This window comes from Trichechus manatus, unplaced genomic scaffold, assembly GCF_000243295.1.
Source record: "Trichechus manatus latirostris isolate Lorelei unplaced genomic scaffold, TriManLat1.0 scaffold00025, whole genome shotgun sequence".
Classification (NCBI taxonomy): domain Eukaryota; kingdom Metazoa; phylum Chordata; class Mammalia; order Sirenia; family Trichechidae; genus Trichechus; species Trichechus manatus.
In genome coordinates this window covers 12,609,808-12,629,993 of record NW_004443961.1, presented here as the reverse complement: position 1 = coordinate 12,629,993, position 20,186 = coordinate 12,609,808, and the positions used below count along the sequence as shown (strand labels likewise).

Genomic DNA, 20,186 nt, shown 5'->3' with positions numbered 1-20,186 from the left:
ATATTTATCTTCTTATAGGTAAAAGGTAAGGAGTCCTCGTGCCATAGCAGTTAAAGCACTCGACTGCTAACTGAAAGGTCAGTGGTTCAAACTCACCAACCAGCCGCTCCATGGGAGAAAGATGTGGAAGTCTGCTTTAGTAAATATCACAGCGTTGGACATCCTATGGGGCAGTTCTGCTTTGTCCTCTAGGGTCACTATGAGTTGGAATCAACTCAACAGCAACAAGTTATAGGTAAAAGACAGGAGCCTATGATGCACTATATGGCTGAAAGCATTTCTGAGTACTTCCCACAGCTTAGGCCTTAGGGGAAGACTCTCCCCACAGCTGTCAACCACTGTTTCAGGGACTCTTTCCAAGTTCTTGTTCTTTCCTGTCTTCCAGACATGCTTTCCATCACATTCTCTTCAGTTGCCTTTCCGGAGGATTTGGCCCAGTGTTCATCTCTCTACCTTGCTTCCTGTGGATTGGGGCTTCACTTGGACTCTAGCTGTCAGTCATCTCCTTCTCATTTTTTTTAGAATCCCTCTCTCTGATCCACTCCCCAAAGTCCTGCCTCACTGCCAGACTTAGCCACAGCTCTTGAAGTCCATCTTCTTTCCGAGCCTTGTTCCTCAATTTTCACAGGAGGGGAATTCAAACACACAAAAGGATTAGAACCAATGGGTAGAAGCTTTAGACAGACATATTTTATTCTAACACGGTTTTTTAAAAAAGTCTAGTGTTCAGCTCAAAGGAGGAATGAGACCTCCAAGACAACCTGGACAGTTGCTTGCCAGATGTGATCTGAAGCACATTCAAGTGCAGATGGATTATTGGGTTAGATGACTTCCAGTCTCAAAGTCTAACAATCATATAATTTGAGAGCATTCAGTGTTCTTGTCATGGGAGAATGGCTATCACTTGAGCATATAATTTTTCAAGGTTGTTGAATTTCTGTAAAAATTAACTGAAAACATTTATGGAATCAGAATTTTCATAGCCTTTTCTGTGTTAAAAGAAATGCGTGAACATTTTTGAAAATTCCTAAAAGACATAAAAAAAAACCCTTATGCATAAAATACGTAAAGAAAAATCGTATAAATAGTTCCACCACTAAGTGATAATCATTGCTAATATTTTGTTAATTTTTCATTCCAATATAATATTTTATTTATAGAAAATTTAGGGTAATGATTTATGTAGAGTTTTGAATCTTGCCTTTTTAGTAAACATTATGTTTCCTTAGAAATATTATTTTTACCAGCAGCATAAGAACAAATCATAACTGATTTGTTTTCTATTGCCCTTGTAGTGTCTTTTATTAAAGCAAAGTATTGTTGCTGTTTGTTGTTGGTTGCCTATCGAGTTGATACCGACTCATGTACCTTTGGAAAAGCAAAACATTTTTAGATGTTGTTATTATTTTTACAGTTTCATTTACTTTCAGTCAATAGACTGGACATATTTTGTTAATATGCTTGGCATTTGGCAAAACCTGAAGTGCTACAGAAGTTGAAAGGTGACCTTGCGTGCAGGTGCATTGTAACCTGCTTCCTGTAAGGAGCATTCTGTGTCTGGCTCTTCTGAATGGGTTACTGGATCATAGGCATTTTTCGTCTCTCTTCAAAAGTTGAAGGAGAGATGCCAAAGTCCTGGCATATTAATTATTCAGACTCTTTCAGGACAAGAATCAGGTCTGTGCAGATTTACAACCTACACGCTGACCCTAGCCTCTTGCACGTGATAGGCCTTTAAGAAATGCTTCTTGAATAGTTTTTCTTTACAAGTTTGGTATTTACCCCTTCATACTATCTGCTTTTTTAATTTCCCTATGTTTCTTCAGGAAAGAAACAGACTAACCAAGATTCTTTAGTGTTCAGCTATATATCCAAGTTATGATAGGTTGATTCTAATGTAAGGTGTCTGTTTGGTTTTATTCAGTTTTCATTTTCCCCACTGTAAAAATACACACTCATTTGCCAAGTGCGGTAAATAAGCAGTTCTGCATTTTTATGTTAAACCAATATAAGTAATATAAGTAATATAAAGACCCTTGTGCATGGTTTTACTAGGATTTTAGAGTACTCACTGCATAACTGTTTAACAGAGACATTCCAGAACTACCAGAGCGAGAAGAAGGAGAGGGAGAAGAAAGTGAACTTCAAAATGCAGCATACAGCAATTGGAATCAGCCCCGGCGGTAAGGACTATTCCTGTCTTTTGCCCACTCAATGGATACGGAGATAGATATATATATATAGAGAGAGAGACAGAGAGACAGAGACTTTAAAGGTAAGGGGTGTGGTTTCAAGGACTGCGTTACTGCTTGATACTTGTGTCATTGTGCAGATTGGTTGATATTCCTAAACTTCCACTTCCTCGTGTACAGTGGAGAAAATGGGATAAAACTAGCATGTATACAAGGATCTGGCACATAATAGGGACAAACTAGAATTAACTAAAGATTATACATGGGTAGTAGGAATGAGGAATACTATCTATAAAATTTGATCTCGGATATACCACCAAACGCTAATTTAAATTTTATCTAACATTTGTAAAAAGTAGATATTCAAGCATACATAGGGAGGTAAGCAGCCTTGTTATCATAAGCTGAGTTTATACTAAGCCATGCTGCGTCTATCGCCTATTTCATATGTATTAGAAAAGATCGCTTTTCTAAATACACTCAGATATCTCACCATGCATCACAACATGTTCATGTTGAGTAAAATCAAATTCAGCTTAAGAATTTTTTGAGTCCCATTTATGGACCCAGGTCTGAAGCCAAAGATTTTGTGAGTAACGGGAGTATAGGAGCCCTGGTGGTGTAGTGGTTAAGAGCTATGGCTGCTAACCAAAAGGTTGGGAGTTTGAAACCACCAGCTGCTCCTTGGAAACCCTGTCCTGTTGGGTCACTGTGAGTCGGAATTGACTCAGTGGCAACGGATTTGGTTTGGTTTCGTTTAGGGAAGTATAAAACATGAATCCTGCCTTTAAGGAAGTGATAATGTACTTGGATAGCCAGACATATAGACACATGGAATAATTAAAAAGCAATGCAAGGCATTTTAAATTAAGTGTAAAAGGTAAATAATCACTGGGCACCCTCTCCAAAGAGATTTAAAGGTAATGGCCATCACAGTATCTTCAGTAGACCCTGAATGTTTGCTGTACACTGAATAAATAGAATGGTCGAGAGAAGCATTTGTGGTATTCAGGGATGTAATACATTTGAAGATTTTCCTTGCTCACAAATGAACTTGAGGCTGCAGCCATCACATGTAAACTTAATCTAGGTTGAGTCCTATTCAAGATATAGAAAACATTATTTTATGTTACTTTGAAAGAAACAGTAAGCGTTTCTGGCCATCTAAAATGAGTTTTTTGATTTGAATTCTTCCAGTTTAGCCCCACTAAACAACTCAAGGTCTCTTTATAGCACTGCCCGCAAGGAGAACAGGATATAAGTGCTAGGTGTGTGGTGTGTTGGAATTCCAGCCATGTTTGAATTACAGCTTTGCCACTTTTTAAGGCAAGTTTCTTAATCTCTGCTAGGACTCAGTTACTTCATCTATGCAATGGTTTAATTTAAAACAAACAAACCAACCAAACCTGTTGCTGTTGAGTCAATTCCAACTCACAGCGACCCTATAGGACAGAGTAGAACTGCCTCATAGGTTTCCAGTGAGTGGGTGGTGAATTCAAACTGAGGACAGTTTGGTTAGCACCCTGAGCTCTTAACCGTTACGCTACCAGGGCTCTGGTTTAATAATAGAGCCTTTTAAATTTTGCAGAGTTCAGTGTGTTGGTGCACATAAAACCCTTTGCGTAGTGCCTGACACAGAGTGAGCATTCAGTCAGTGGTGGGCACGTTCAATAGTAATAATGGTGATCGGTAATAACTAAGCAAAAGAGAAAGCATTGAGCACAGGACTCACTGTGAAATTTAATTATGAGAAAGAATTCAGCATGACTTCTGAACTGGAAGATTAAGAAATATATCTAAAGATGGTAACTGCCTTACATAGAGAATTCTATTCAACGTTTCCATAATTGCTTCTAATAAGGTACGCCTGTACTCTTTAACATGTATGGAGGCGCTCATAGGGTACGCTGAGGAAGCTTACCAAAACAACCAGAGCTTTTCGTAAACAAGGAGCGAGTGTTGTGAACATGTTTTCATAGTGTTGCAAATGTGATGGGACGCTTGTTCATGCAGTCAATGACAATTCATCAACCACTGCCTTTGTGTGGAAATAGAGAATGCTTTTTAGCAAGTGTAAATTTTAAGAGTGTAAATAGGCTGTATTACTATTTTATTTTACATATGATTTTCGTTTACATAATTGGTGTCATACTATATGTATCATTTTCCAGCTTGTCTATTTTTCTCTCAACCCTATGTTTTAGAGATGTATCACGTTCATACCTAAAAATCTAATTCATTCAATTTAGTTGTTGCATTGCATTTCAGTATATGAATATGCTACAGTTTTTTTTTTTTTAATCTATTCCCAGATTGATATTTGGATAGTTAACTGTTACTCAATATTATAATAATGCTGTGAAGTAACTATATCTATTTCCTTACATATGAGAATTTATTTAGATATATACCAAAAAGAGCAATTGCTGGCCCACAAGTTTATATGCATTTTTTTTTTTTTTTACTTTATTAGAGGTTGTCAAATTGCTTTTCAAGGTGAATGTACCAATGTTTACTTCTATGTCCAATACGTAAGAGTTCCCTTTTCCCCATATCCTTGTTAACACATTGTTTGATCTTTTTTCAGTTCATTTTTGCCCAGCTATAGGTGGAAAATGGAACCTTGTCTTAATAAACAGTATACAGGTATAACAGGTCAGAGGGGCGGGGCACCCATTTGCTGATTTGTCATACAGATTGAATTTTGTATCTTACTCTCGTTATTTTGTAATCATAATCATAGTAATAAAAGCATTTTAATTTGTGTGCTTTGTGCTCAAGATTTGTTTTACACTTTACGTATATAAATTAATTTAATCCTCACAGTAACTTCTTTGATGTAGGGACTGTTTTTGTCTCCATTTGACATCTGAGGAACGTAAAAGACAAGCAGAGACTAACTAAGTTGCTCGGTGTCATGTAAGGATTAAGTGGCAAAAAGCAAGACTTGAACCCAGGAGCTCTGGCTTCAAAGCTGTGTTTTACCTTTGCCCTTCCGAATTTCCTTCTTTTTAAATCTATGTTTAGGTCTCAAGAAAGGCTGCCATTTTGCCATGTAGCTAACTCTCAAGTGCTCATGTTGTTTAAGACTTTTCTTTTATAGGTCTCTTTTTCCTTTACCAAGAATATTTACTGTGGTGTGTTCAGTGAGCAGCGAGTCTGGTTCCTCAGTGCTGTGATCATTTTGGCAGTTCTGCCTTTGGTTGTCTTCTCAAATGCTATGAGGAGTTATAGTGTCTAGGGAGTGTATTTGAAAACACTTTGCTATCTGGCAAAACCCTATGTGAGCATATGATGTTATTATCCAGAGGCTACCTAACCTCTCTGTGTCTCTTCCCATCTTTGTAGAAGGGGGCTAATCCGAGAATTTGCTTCATTCGAATGATGTGAGAATTTAACGAAAATGTATGTAGTTCATTTAGAGGACAATGCTGAGCACCTGATAAACCTTCAGTAGATATTTGCTGCTGCTGTTATTTTTGTTATTTAAGAGCTCATAAGAACCACTTTCCAATTTACACCAACCACAAAGAGCCCAAAGAGGCAGTTTCTTTCTTTCTTTTATATATATTTTTTGTCCTTTTTAAAGAGAAAGGTTGAGAAGTCCCACCTATGTGTTGTGGTTTCGTAAGTATTTACATACAGTGACTAAACTTAGTGATTCTTCTACTTTGCCAGTTTACCTTAGGACCACTGTAAGACACAGGGAAAGGTGTTGTTTTCTTTCACAGAATTCTTAGAATGAGAGAAAATGATGGATAGGATCTTAACTAGTTTATTCACACAAATTTTATAAAATCAGGGATCATGATGAGATCCTTTCAGACTAAAAACGTAGAGTTTCTGGAATTAGAGATTTCCAGTCCAGAAAAAAATGCTGACAGAAGGACCGATGTATCCCATTGTCTGTCTCCTCCTGCATGTAACCAAGTCCTCTCTCTGTCTCGCGTGCTCTTGACTCTCCAGCCTTTTCTTGCTGGAACCTCCTTCATTTCTTGGGATGCCTGACTCCAACCCTACCTCTCTTCTGGGAGCACCTTAAATGTCAAGATTGGGGGGGTGTTTGGACCATACTTCCTTCTCCTTTTAATGTCCAACATTGTTCTTCTTTATGCAGCATTTAGCAGCGTGGAGAGTCTGGTCTTTTCTCCCAAAGCTCTCTTTGGCATCTCACTTTTCCCTTCTAACTCCCCAAGCTGTTTTCCTCATCTCTCTAATACCTTCTCACTGCAGATTAACCTTCTTCTTATCCTCAGCCTTTTCACAAGATGCATACTTTACAATTTATTCATAGCTCTTCTGGCTCTTTGCAGCTATTATATGTGAGTTCATATAAGTACAGCCTTCAGTGTAGATTACACCTCAGCATAAAGAAAACAAAAATCCTCACAACTGGACCAATAAGCAACATCATGATAAACAGAAAAGACTGAAGTTGTCAAGGACTTCATTTTACTTGGATCCACAATCAACACCCATGGAAGCAGTAGTCAAGAAATCAAATGACGTATTGCATTGGACAAATCTGCTGCAAAAGACCCTTTACGGTGTTGAAAAGCAAAAATCACTTTAAGGACTAAGGTGTGCCTGACCCAAGCCATGATATTTTCAGTCGCCTCATATGCATGTGAAAGCTGGACCTTGAATAAGGAAGACTGAAGAAGAATTGACGTATTTTAATTATTGTGTTGGAGAAGAATATTGAATATATCCTGGACCGCCCGAAGAATGAATGAGTGTGTCTTGGAAGAAGTACAGCCAGTGCTCCTTAGAAGCAAGGATGGCAATACTTCCTTTCATGTACTTTGGACATGTTATCAGGAGGGACCAGTCCCTAGAGAAGGTCGTCATACTTGGTAAGGTAAAGCGTCGGCAAAAAAGAGGAAAACCCTCAATGAGATGGATTGACACAGTGGCTGCAACAATGGGCTCAAATATAGCAGCGATTGTGAGGGTGGCCCAGGACCAGGTGGTGTTTCATTCTGTTGTACATAGGGTCGCTTTGAGTGGGAACCCACCTGACGGCACCTAACAACAACATATATAAGTTCATGCTTTATTATGTGGGTAGGGAACATAAGCTCAAGGCAGAAGAGTTAGCAAGTGTAAAGGCCCCATGGTGGGAACTGCCTGATGAACTCAAGGAACGAACAGCAAGACCATGCAGAGAGGAAAGTACGGGAGATGAATTTAGGGAGGTTCTGGTGGGATTAGATCAGGCGGAACTTGTCAGCCACTGCTCTTCATGCCTTGACTGTTAGTTACTAGGTCTGCCTTGGCAAGAAAAACTTCTACAGAAATAAGCTTCTGATACAGTGTGTCCAGGAATGTTCTTTCCCTTGATTTGGTTACTAAACTCAGAAGCTACCATCTGTTCAGTGGTAGCTGAATTTCTTGATTACTTAATGTCTGCAGTATTAGAGCTCCTGCAAATGGTACTTTTACTTAGGTCTGTGCCCCAGCCTGGAGTATGAGTCCTATATTTACTTGTAACAAACCAGTTTCAGAAATAGCACTAGTGTTTATCAGACCCTACAAAACACATAGTTGGGAAAGTACTTTAAAACTAGCTATTTTCCTACTAGTAAAGCCTTAGCAAATTCGACAAATAATTATTAACAAAAATTAACATCTATACTAATGTTTTATTGCATTGCATTTTTTAATGTATTCATTTTTATAGGGTTGAACTTTGGAGAGAACCAAGCAAATCACTGGGCATCAGCATTGTCGGTGGACGAGGGATGGGGAGTCGTCTAAGCAACGGTGAAGTGATGAGGGGCATTTTCATCAAGCATGTTCTTGAAGATAGTCCAGCTGGAAAAAATGGAACTTTGAAGCCTGGAGACAGAATAGTAGAGGTACCCTCCAGTGAACTTTCGGTGCCTATATTCTCCATCTATTTCATCCCCTTTTCCAGTGTTGGCCCAACATTAACATAAAATGTGTTTGTGGTTGAATTATTTCTTTTTTATTTGTTTTTTTCACCCACAATATTCTCTTCTCTATATGGTGAAAACAGAATGTATATCTTGATATAGAGACTGATATTTGGAAGTATAATCAACCATTTTAAAAAGCATGTGCTCCAAGGTAAAATAATTAAGTTCTTTCTCAAAGAAAATGTCTTGAAAAAAAAAATTGTTTAAAATTATGCACCCACACACACTCCAAATTTATGCATCATAATTAAATTCTCCAATGAGACTTTATTTCAAGAAATACTTTATCACTATCGTTTCACTGTAGGTAAATATTATTGGATGAGATTTTTTCCAAGTGAATCTAAATGGTAAAATCTTCTATGTTAAGATCCCAATTATCTTCAATATAAATGTTGTCCCTCAATCCAAGCCTAGATTTTCTTCCTTTGGAATGCTACGTCCATTTACCATCAAGAGGTGTGTGTGTGTATGTATGTGTATGTGTGCATGTATGTGTGCTTTGTTAAGTGCAAGAGAGAAGCATTTAGGCAAATTATACTTAATCCCTTAATTCAAAGAAAGTTTAATATTTTAAGTAAACTCTTCTCTCATGAGTCATTCACTAAATTACTCAACAAATATTCGCAGAGCAACTGTTGTATTCCTGGTGCTGTAACAGTCTCTGGGCATCCCCCAATAAACAAGACACAGTGCCTGCTTGTCAAGTGGGAGAGACTGGACAAGTGATCAAGTAACTTCAAACAGTGTGATAAATTGTTTGATCGGGATTATCTGATAGTTTTATTTCATAGGGCAGAGAAAGGGGTAGCTGACCCAGATTTGCTAAGTTTTCAAAATGTATAACCAAACCAAACTGATTACCGTTGAGTCGATTCCAACTCATAGCGATCCTATAGGACAGAGTAGAACTGCCCCATAGAGTTTCCAAGGCTGTAAATCTTTACAGGAGCAGACCACTACATCTTTCTCCCGTGAAATGGCTGGTGAGTTCGCACTGCCGGCATTTTGGTTAGCAGCCAAGCACTTTAACCACAGTATTGCGGGGCTCCTTTCAAAGTGTATAGAGTAGACTGAAAGAGACAAGATTCAAATAGAAACCGATCACATTGTTACTATAACAACTATTAGATTTACTTTAAACAAGTGATTGTCTCTCCTTTTCACGACTCCCATATAACTTACACATTAAAATGCTTTAATTGTGTAGAAGACAGTTACAACGTATTAACCATGCCTTAAAATGAGTATTTTGGAGATTTATTTATTCTTTCATTGATTGATTGGTGTCTTTGAGAGCTGAAGAGGGACGAAGATTGAGACTTGAGAGAAAGCGAGGGCCATGTCTATTTTTTGTTTTGTTTTTTGCTTGTGACCATTTATAAGAAAGAGTGATGGCCTTTTCTCTCCTCCTGCATCCTTGCCTTTCACTAGGTGATATCTTTAGTCCCGTTTGGAGAGTCATCTTTTCCAATTTTAGATTATTACAAGGCAGTTTATTTTACACATACTTCACTATTAAATAACTTTGACCTAAATAGAAAGAGTAAGAAATATTTATAATTAGTGCTAGAAAAGATTGATCATAGTTTACACTGAGATGTTGTTTAATTGTGTTAGTGGAATTGAAGCATCCATTTCAAATTGATAAGAAAGGATTATTTTGTGTTATAAAATACTATATGCAATTATAGCAGTGATTTATTACATGCTATTATGTGCAAGGGATTCTCTAGTAAATAAGAAAACCTCAAAAAACCAAACCCGTTACCATCCAGTCAATTCTGAGAAATAGTTACCCTATAGGACAGAGTAGAACTGCCCCATAGAGTTTCCAAGGAGCAGCTGGTGGATTTGAACTACCAACCTTTTGGTTAGCAGCTGAGCTCTTAACCACTGCGCCACCAGGGCTGCAAGAAAGCCCTAGGCCTTTGTAATCCTACAGTTTCTGAAAACGTGTTTATTCTAGATGAGTAGAGACCTGCAGTGTACTACATGCTGAGTAGAGTTAAATTTGTCCACTAATAGAATATATAATAGGCATGAATACTGACTTTTGTTCTACAAAAAAGAAGCCATTTTTAATATGCCCTAAAGAGGTATTGTTACATCATCCAAGTATTAACTTGAGGGAGATTTAAAACTAAATGTATATAATTCTTCTTTTAAAGGTGATGACATTCTGTGTAAAGATCTAATAATTAATTTTCTTTTCCAGAATTGAGTCCACTCTGATTTTGCTATTTTGTTGAATATATCATGTTGTGGTAATTGGAAATGATAATAGCTTCCTATAGTTTCCTGACAGGATTAGCATTTGGCCTTTCAAACTATTTTCCTTCTTATCCATATAGTGCCTAAACTGAGCTGATCATCACCAAAGCAAACCATGATCAATGACAAGTTACAAAATAACTTTCATTTTCAAACTATTTTTTTATAAGAGTTACTAACAAATAAGCACAGTTTCTTGGCTTCCAACTCCTGTCATGACTTCTGCAAAGATTTCTTTCGCAAAACTAACCTTACCATAACCTGATGTGTCTGGACTTGAGAATTTTGTTTTCAACTTCAAGCTTCCTTGTACAGAGATAAATACACAAATATCACCCACTGAGTCCCAAACCGCCTTATAATGAATTGGAAGAAAATTAGTGCAGTGATTTTCATTATGAAGGCAGTGCTGCTAGCCAGTTCTCTTATATTTTTTCTTTAAACCAAAAACCCATTGCCATTGAGTCAATTCTGACTCACAGTGACCTTTTAGGACAGAGTAGAATTGCCACATAGGGTTTCCAAGGCTGTAATCTGTACAGAAGCCAACTGCTACATCTTTAGTTATGCTGGTTTATTACACTGAAGGAACAACTGAGCAGTGTAAGGAAAGCAAAAGCAGAGCCTTCATTCCAATTATTATTATCCAATTGATTACTGGAGACAGAAATCGGCGTCCGAAACAAGAGAACACAAGTCGGCTAGAGAGATTAAAAGTTTTGAAGCCTCACAAGTTGGTCTCAGTTATTTTTAATTCTGAAACAGATTCTCCAGGAGGCTAACAGGGATCCTCAAAACTCCAGATCCACAAATTGTTCTGTTGTTCTGTAGCTTCTTGTAATGTTAAGCTGAGGCCTTCCATTGCAGGTGGATGGGATGGATCTCAGAGATGCCAGCCATGAGCAAGCTGTGGAAGCCATTCGGAAAGCAGGCAACCCTGTAGTCTTTATGGTACAGAGCATTATAAACAGACCAAGGGTAAGCGAACTCAGAGGGCAAGGTAGGCATATCCAGCGTTCAACTTGGAAGCTAACGCATCAAGGGCCAAGTTGTCTGCATGAGCAAAGATATCAATTCTTGAAATCTCAGATGACTTGTAAAACGTTTGTTTGCCTCTTTTTTATTTTTTATTTTTAACTGAGTTGTCCTGGAAATAACCTTCCACCATGTTTAATAAAGACTTGAAATCTGTTGAAAACACACACAAGTAGTATTTATTGGTGGCCATAGATGTCTAGATGGGTAGTTACTATATTCATTATAGTAACAAAAGACGTAAGTTGTTAAAAGGAATGTGATGTAGTTCAGGTTAATAATCCATGACCTCCAGTGGGAGTCCCTTAGAAACTAGAGAGATTATTTCTCTTTATAAATTTATTCTCTAGACAGAATTTCCTGCTTATACAATCACCTCTGACTGATCTTTAATGTATCTGTTTATCTCTCTGAACATTAAAATTCCACTATGTGGATTCTGTTAAAGCCGTATGTGTATCTACTAGTGATGTCATAACTGCTGTTTCCCAGCCACGATCATTTTAAAACTATTCATCAGCATCTGCCCTCGGTGGACAGAAACCTACTAACCGTTTTACTAGCAGTCATCACAGGTAAAATGGCTTTAAAAATATTTTAGAAAGTATAAAAGCGTTTGATGAATGTTACGGAGAGAGAAGATGCTCAGTGAGGCTTTGTGTATTTTATATGTCTTAAATGATGCTAACGATGAAGATTAGCCAACAGCTTAAAACTATTCTTTCTTTAGGCCTCAGTGGAAAAAAAGTATATTTTCTCATAAAACCCCAAAAACCCATTGTCATCGAGTCGATTCTGACTCATAGCGACCCTATAGGACAGAGTAAAACTGCCCCGTAGGGTTTCCAAGGCTGTAATCTTTACTGAAGCAGACTACCACATCTTTCTCCCATGGAGCAGCTGGTAGGTTCACACCACCAGCATTTCGGTTAGTAGCCGAGTGCATAACCACTGCACTACCAGGGCTCCTATTTTCTTATGCAATGATTCTTAAATATATTTGGGTTATACACCACCCCTTTGAGAGTTTATGTTCCCTTTCTTCAGAAACCTATGCATTCACTCAGGGTTTGCATACCAATTCAAGAGTTTCTTATATGTCCTGAAGGTTCCACTTCTGGATTTTAATTAAGGACCCCTGTCATATTGATTCTCCTTTGAATGATCTGCTTACTAGCTTTTAGGGTGGGTTGTCTTTAAAAGAAAAATGTCAACATACGAGAGGGAAGTTAAAGTCACCATATGAACCTTAAAAATGTGTAATTTTATTCATAAAGTACTTTTAATGTTAACTTTTTTAAGAGTTTCACAGATTAATGCTCAAGGGATGGAAGGAAAGTAGCAAACAGCTCCACTGATGAGCTGTCAGTAAAAGTCACTTGTGAATATGCTGCACCCTGGAATACAGACAAAATGACAGGATTTATCTTATTGGTCCTTCCTTTTGTTGTCAAGACAGGTGTAGCTCTGGTCTGAGTTCACTGTAAGGAATGAATTTAGTAGTTCTTAATGTAAGCAGTTATCTTCACATCTGCAGTTCTTAATCATTCGTTTGTTGATTGTTAGGTAATAATTATCCATTCAGATGAGAAAATCTGCCAAATGGTAGGACTGCATCATGCTGCATTCTTTACAAATGCTATTCAGTTTGTTTAAATAACTCCAAATCTTTTTACATTTGTTTCCATTTGTTGTGTTAAACACAGACACAGCATGATCATGCTGGCAAATGCCCGTTTAAGTTAAAGCTAATTTTTTTTTTTGTGGGTAGGTTTTATTCCCTTTTTTTGCTTTATTTTTAATTTCCAACTTTAATATCATTTGGAACAATACTATAGACTGCTGAATAGTGGTACTAAATATTACTTTAAAAACTTAAAAGTACAAAGTTTTCTTTTAATCCAGTCACATTCTCCTAATAAGCTGGGAAGATATTGTCTCATACACCTGGAAAATTTTCTTATTTTAACTATCAGAGGTAGAATGATGAATGATGCTGATTTTGTAGCAGTTCTTTCCAAGATAAATCTGGTTCAAAGTGACATGTTTAGTCAAGTTCAATTCATTTAGCATTGGAAAATCAGAATTAATTTTGCATTTAAAATGAGGTATGCTTTGTTTTCAATGATTTACTTCCCTTTGGCAATAATCATGTCTCCACTAATCTAAAAGGAAAAAAAATCACGCGCATATACTTAAGAATCTCTTAATGGTAAATGTTTTATATGTGGATGGAGGGTAAAGCTTCTAGAAAATCTTATGCATAGGCTGAAAAGCGAGTGAGTCTGGCTCTTAGGGTGTTAAAGAATCTAAACATCCCAGAACTATTACCAGTTGCTGTTGAGTCAAGTCTGAGTCATGGCGACCCCATGTGTGCCAGGGTAGAACTGTCCTCCACAGAGTTTTCAATGGCTGATTTTTTGGAAGTAGGTCACCAGGCTTTTTGAGGCGAGGTGCCTCTTGGGTGAACTGGAAGAGTTGTCAGTTAGCAGCTGAGCACATTAACTATTTGTACAGCCAAGGACCTAGAGCTAGCCCAGATAGTTCTACTGGTGTGACACTTCACAAAATTCAGTCAGACCTCATTGCTAGCCTGAAGCTGGGCCCCATGAATAAGGGCCAAAGAGTGTTTTTGTCTTCCCTGTGCTTTTTTTCTAAGTTAATAACATGTCTGCTTTTATCAGCCCTTGGGACTATAAACAGAAGTTTAGTCGTTGATTTTTTTAGTAAGAAATATAGTTTGTTTCTAAAATCTTTACCTAATAAAGAGTGATCTGCCATTTCATCTGCTGTGCTCATGCTGTGCTTTCATACTCTGGTTTCAGGGCCAAATTCTAATCCTGTAAGAGCTGCAAATTAAAAAACAAAACCAACCAACCAAACCAAAAAATCTAGAGCTCTCTTTATAGTTCGATATCCCATTTCTTGCCATTATGATTTTGTTTTCTGTTGTTGTGCAGAATTTCAAGGGATGCTTAAAAACCGAAAATTCCATTATGAGGATTTGAAATAGTCTCCATCCTCCATAGCGTTGAGTTATTTTGTCTAGGATGTGTTTTTCCTCTCTGCCTAATCATTTCTTCCACCTTAGTAAATGATCATGTTCCTTGGCCTGTGTGGTCTTCCCTTCTGTAAAGCAGGAGTTGATGTTTTCCTCTGAAAAGCCGAGAGAAAGTTGAAATAGGCAGAAGTGCCATGTGGCCCATTTCTTTTTCTCATCGTCCCTCTGTAAAACAAACAACGGAAGAAGAGCAGACTGACAGGGTAATGTGGCATAAGGTTTAGTGCAGAGGCACTGACGATAGTCTTTCCAGAGTGTTCTCCCGTACGGGGTGGTGTCATGTGACAACCTCTCTCTCTGCTTTAGGGCTTTTTTATAGAGAGAAGTAACACAAACATTTAATTGGAGCTAAAATGAATTTTGAATGTCTGCAGTTTCCCCTGAAAAATACAGTCAATAAAAGAAAAACATAGTGGGTGTGAAAAGAAGAATTTATTGTGCTAAGAAAATTACTTTTTTTTTTTTTAAGCTATGAAAATGCTAAATTCTGTCTGGCTGTCATCCTGCCTTTAATATGTATATTCAACGCCAACAGTCCTGGCTCAGGGACTACCACAGGCAAGCCACTAGACCTGTGAGCAACACTAGGAGGCAGGACTTTAAATATTATTCAAAGCCTCATAAATTCAGCAATAATCTGGGGAATTTTATAGGAATTCTATTTTTAAATACAAATCTCCATCTTCCTACTTCTGCAAAAAGTAGGCAGAAATAGAGAACACCACTACACAGTGGTTAATTTCTTCACACATAGCTGTCATTTTTTTTTTTTTTAATTATTATTTAAAAAATACTATTGAGCTGAGGCAACCTTAATATCTAGTCAGAGTGTGAAAAGTTTTCTGACTGGGAAACGAGATAAAAGAATAATGAAAGTTACCAGTGAACTAGCAGGCAATGATTTGTATTCTAGAACAAATAGGCTATTTAAAAAAATAAAAATAATTAACTTGTAAATGTAAATGAAAAAGATTTTATGGCTTTAATTTTAAGGCATGTTTACTGGTCTGAGTATAAATTAATATAAAAAAGCAGGTGAAATATATGTGCACGTGTCTGTGATAGTGGAGATATTCAGTAAAAACAAAAGAAATGTGGAGTCAGTTAACAAACTAGTTTTCTGTGTAGCTTGTGGACTGATTTTGACTCAAGTGTAGACCCTGGTAATTAGAGACAAACCTTTAGTCCCAGACTGTTCAAAAAGATGTTGTTATTATTTACTAGTTCTGATAGGCTCTGTTTTCACAGAGTTATTTCAATCAATAAGTACTTTGTTCTTAAAACTGGTTTGTTTTAAATACATTTCTTGCGCTCAGCACCTCTTATGTTTCCTTTTAGAAATCCCCTTTGCCTTCTTTGCCGCACTACCTTTACCCTAAGTACAACTTCAGCAGCACTAACCCATTTGCTGACTCTCTACAATTCAACGCTGACAAGGTTGGGTAATGCCCATTGCAATTGCCTTCTGCAAACGTTTTGTTCTTTGTCACTACTGCGCCTTTGTCCCAGTTCACTGTGTACTAAATTTGGGCTGGGGGACAAAAAAAAAAAATATCTGTGTATTTGGAGTGGGCATGCATATCCTTTCTTAAGCAAATTGTCTTGCCAGAGCCTATTCGTTTCTATAGCTGTAATTAGATGGCCCTTCTGAAGAGTGAGGGAGAATTGTGAGTCCGATACCTCTTCTGTATTTTGGTGTGATTTTAAATGTTCTGGTATTTAAATTTCTGATAGTTGCCAGATGTATAAACTACTGTCACACATAATTTCTTTAAAACCTTGTGTGGTTGAAGTCTTTCTCAAACTTGTACAATGTGGTCCTAAAAAAACTATCCGGGAGTTAGTCTGCAGATAATTTGCCCATGCAGGAGTCTGTTGAATATTCATAATGTGTGTCCATGTAAATGCCCAAATCAAGAAACACATAACTATTTCAGCACTTGTAAACTTGTTCTCGAATATTCTCATATTCTGATGAAATTATAAAAACAAACTTCACAAGAACGAATATACCATAATTTGATCATGAAAAGGAAGAAAGCTGTCAACAATTTCTTTCAGGAGGCATTTTATGAATATTCATCAGATTTTCATGTTATTGTAGTATGGGTAACCAAAGATGCTGTATCTGAAGAAGCCTGTTTTCTGTTACTGTAGGAATTACAGAATTCAAGTAGAGTTATCTTCCGCTGTTCCCCAACTAACCCTTTTGCTCCCACGCCATTTAAGGTTTGTTCTGGGTGAAATTTTCATAGATAAGTGGCTGTGCTACAGTGTGCTGTGTGTGGTCTTGTACTTGATGTGTGCATACATGGCATGGAGTGGTCTCAAAGTGCACTTTGCATTTTTGCCAGGGAAGGCTAAACACTTTGTTAAAGAGTTAGATGGGGGTGGCACGAGTGGTACAATAGAACACTCAATCACCCCTTTAGTAAATACAGGCTTGTGTTAATTCTCCGACTTAATCAGTTATGTGATGACCCCAGCTTAGTTTAACTCCTCACACAGTATGAAAATGTTGTGCCAAGTAAGATCCTGAACAGTTTTTCAGACAAGCACGTTTTGTTTGCTTGTTTTTTAAGAAAACAGCTCAGAAAAGTTACACAGATCTATATAAAGTGTGCCTCCATAGACTCATTAAAAAGATGGGTAGTTTAAATTAGATTTTGTTCACTTTTAAAGAATGAAATGAGCTTCATTCTTGCTCACTTGTTACAGAGAAGTCATTTTTCAGTTGCTGCAAAGAAGTAATTTTTTTTAACCAGAAAAATTCAAAATTACATGTTTTCTTCTCTCCACCTTAGTATGATTAATGAACCAGAATTGATCAGATGAGGATTTTTGTTTGTTTGTTCGCTTGTATTAGTACATTGCTCATTTGACAGATTTGTGGCATCACGCTTGGAAAGATAGTAAGGGCTTCGTTCTGGACTAGTGACTTTGGTCTGGTTAGACAGTAGTATATAAACTGAATATTTTAATACAGCGGATTCCGCAAACTGGAAATCTATTGCCCATAGTTTCTGTCAACCAATCCTTCTCTGCTAGAAAAATAGTAATTGATATTTATTAGGGTGATTTTGAGGTAGCTAAGAATCCTGAAGTACTTTCTGACTCATCAAAAAAGATGAAATTCAGTGCCACATAGTTTCAGTGTTACTTTTATTTTGTGGTATCCTGATTCTTGGCACCAATTAATAATTCTTAAGTGTTAGCATGCATGCCTATCATTTAGTACATTCTATAAGAAGTTGGAAACCCTGGTAGTGTAGTGGTTAAGCGCTACTACTGCTAACCAAAGGGTCAGCAGTTCAAACCCACCAGGCACTCCTTGGAAACTCTAGGGGGCAGTTCTACTCTGTCCTATAGGGCTGCTATGAGTTGGAATTAACTCGATGGCAATGGGTTATAAGAAGTTATTTTTTAAATCACAGTATTTTACTGATATACATAGATAAAATAAAACAAAGTATACTGGAGGGATTTTCGTGCTGAAAAAAGTAAAGAAGACTAGGAAAAACATAGGTCCAAGGCATCAGGGACAGACGCACAGCAGGGTTAGACCTTTAGCTGGGTGTCCCTAACCCTTGAGTTAAACAATACTGTCTTACTATGGAAATTAGAGGGGACAACATGGTATGATGTAAAGTGCCTTGGGAGAAAAATGAAGTGAAAAAAGTCTAGTACCACTGTGTGATTTCTAATAAAGTCTTTCACTTCTGGTGGCCTCGGGTGACTTACCTACAAAATGAATAAAATTAACTCAGAGACTTAACCAAAACCAAACCCATTGCCATCGAGTCAATTCCAACTCATAGTGACTCTATAGGACAGAGTAGAGCTTCCCCAAAGAGTTTCCAAGGAGTGGTTGGTGGATTTGAACTGCCAACCTTTTGGTTAGCAGTTGAACTCTTAACCACTCAGCCACCAGGGCCCCAAGAACTTTCAAATTCTAATATTCTGTTTGATAGTCTGCAACATAAGAACTGGATAATACTCAGTGCTTATTTTGAAACAGGATCTGTAACCCTAAGTGATGGCAAGTATGCTGCACTTTGGATTTATATCAAGTATTCTCTTATATTTTGCTTGTACCTTGAATGAGCTGCCTTGACAAGGAAATGGTGGTGTTGTCCCTTAAAACCATGCCCCTCCAATTTGAGCCCATGTGCTCTTTGCTGGTAGATGAGCCGGCATGTGTAGTGCTGATGCAATGGATTTGTTGACAGAGTCATTTGGAGAGAGGATTCAGGTAACAATAAAAAGCTCTTTATATATAGTCTCACTAATAAGTTTTGAAGGATAACTTCTTGTTTTGTTTTAGTTTCTTGGAAGACCTTTCTAGACCCCTGTCGTCTTGCCCACACCCCTGAATGTTTGTGAGAACTTTGGAATGGGGATTTTTTTTTTCCAAAAGGGGGAATTTGTGCGATTTTTTTCCTTAAGTCATTTAAGACTTCAAATTGAATAATTCATGGGCTTAAAATAGCAAATAACAGTGTATTGAGTTGTGCTCTGAACATACTATTTTGTTTACTGTCTTTAAACTTTACCTGAATCCTGTCTAACATTACATATATTTAAGAGCTTTCCACTATTTGTTTATTGTCAGGAATTTCAAAGCCAGTTGTTCTTGTTTTTGGTGTTATTCTATCTCTTTGTTTTTTTCCCCTAAGTTTTTCTTCCTCAGACTGCACATACCCACTACATTCTTCTTGTTCCCACAGGCATCTGGGCAGTCAGAGTTGAAGCCAGAAAAGGCTCCATTGTGCAATGTGCCTCTGCCCCCTCCTTCGGCATTTGCAGAAATGGGCAGTGATCCTGCACAGTCATCTGCAAGCAAAGCCTCAGAAGATGTGGACAAAGAGGATGAGTTTGGTTACAGCTGGAGTAAGTTGTCTTTTTGTGCTGCATATAATTACAAGAGGTATTAAAATAGCCCATGGTTTCTCAAGGCTCATGTCCCCAAGGCTTATGAGTGTACTTTAGCTTTACTTACACTTACTGCGTTTCTGGGTGGGAAAAAAAAACTATTTGTTTTGCTTCAATACAACACACATTTCTGAGGTATGAGGTCATGTTCTTCCTTTCCTGTCAATGCGCATGCCTGTCAAAGTTGACTTTGCCATTTGTATGAGAATTAAAGAGGGCAGAGCAAGGTCTCAGAAGCTAGTCCTGGATAAGCCACCATGTGGTCTTGAATAAGCCATCACCTCCCTCTTGGCCTCAGATTTCTCATTGTAAAATCTAGTTGTTGTTGATATTACCTTGAATGTCTGGTATTTTCTGTACTAGGCTGGTAACATACAATTGTTGAGATCACAACTTTGGGCTGTGGCAAGTTGTTTATCACCTCTAAGTTTTAGCCTAGTCATTAACCCACTTTTTTTTTTCTTTTTTCTTTTTTTCTTTGGTCCCCAGAGCCCTCCGCCCAGCAATCAGTCCCTCAGGGAGTTTGGATGTGTCTATGGGGCTTCCATGACCTTTGCTTGTACAGGTTGTGTTGGTTTCCCCTGTATTGTGTACTGTCTCACCCTTCACCCAAGATACCACGTATCTATTGCCTATTTAGTATTTCCCCCCCATCCCTCCCATCCCTGGTAACCAACAAAGATTGTTACATTTTGTGTGTGAACTTTTTCATGGGTTTTTACAATAGAGGTCTCATACAATATTTGTCCT

General features: G+C 37.6%; 1 protein-coding gene across 4 annotated transcripts in view; it reads left to right on the top strand.

The window, feature by feature from the left end:
• The window catches only part of MPDZ (multiple PDZ domain crumbs cell polarity complex component), a 163,953-nt gene that overhangs the window by 106,736 nt on the left and 37,031 nt on the right, over positions 1-20,186 (top strand). For 2 of the 4 annotated variants that reach the window (XM_004373498.2, XM_023728610.1), the window contains exons 23-27: positions 2,091-2,183; positions 7,876-8,053; positions 11,276-11,386; positions 15,843-15,941; positions 19,232-19,394. In XM_004373498.2, the coding sequence (XP_004373555.1) occupies positions 2,091-2,183; positions 7,876-8,053; positions 11,276-11,386; positions 15,843-15,941; positions 19,232-19,394 (644 nt within the window). The remainder of the gene's footprint in view (positions 1-2,090; positions 2,184-7,875; positions 8,054-11,275; positions 11,387-15,842; positions 15,942-19,231; positions 19,395-20,186) is intronic. The other 2 variants (XM_004373497.2, XM_004373496.2) reach the window with 1 other exon arrangement.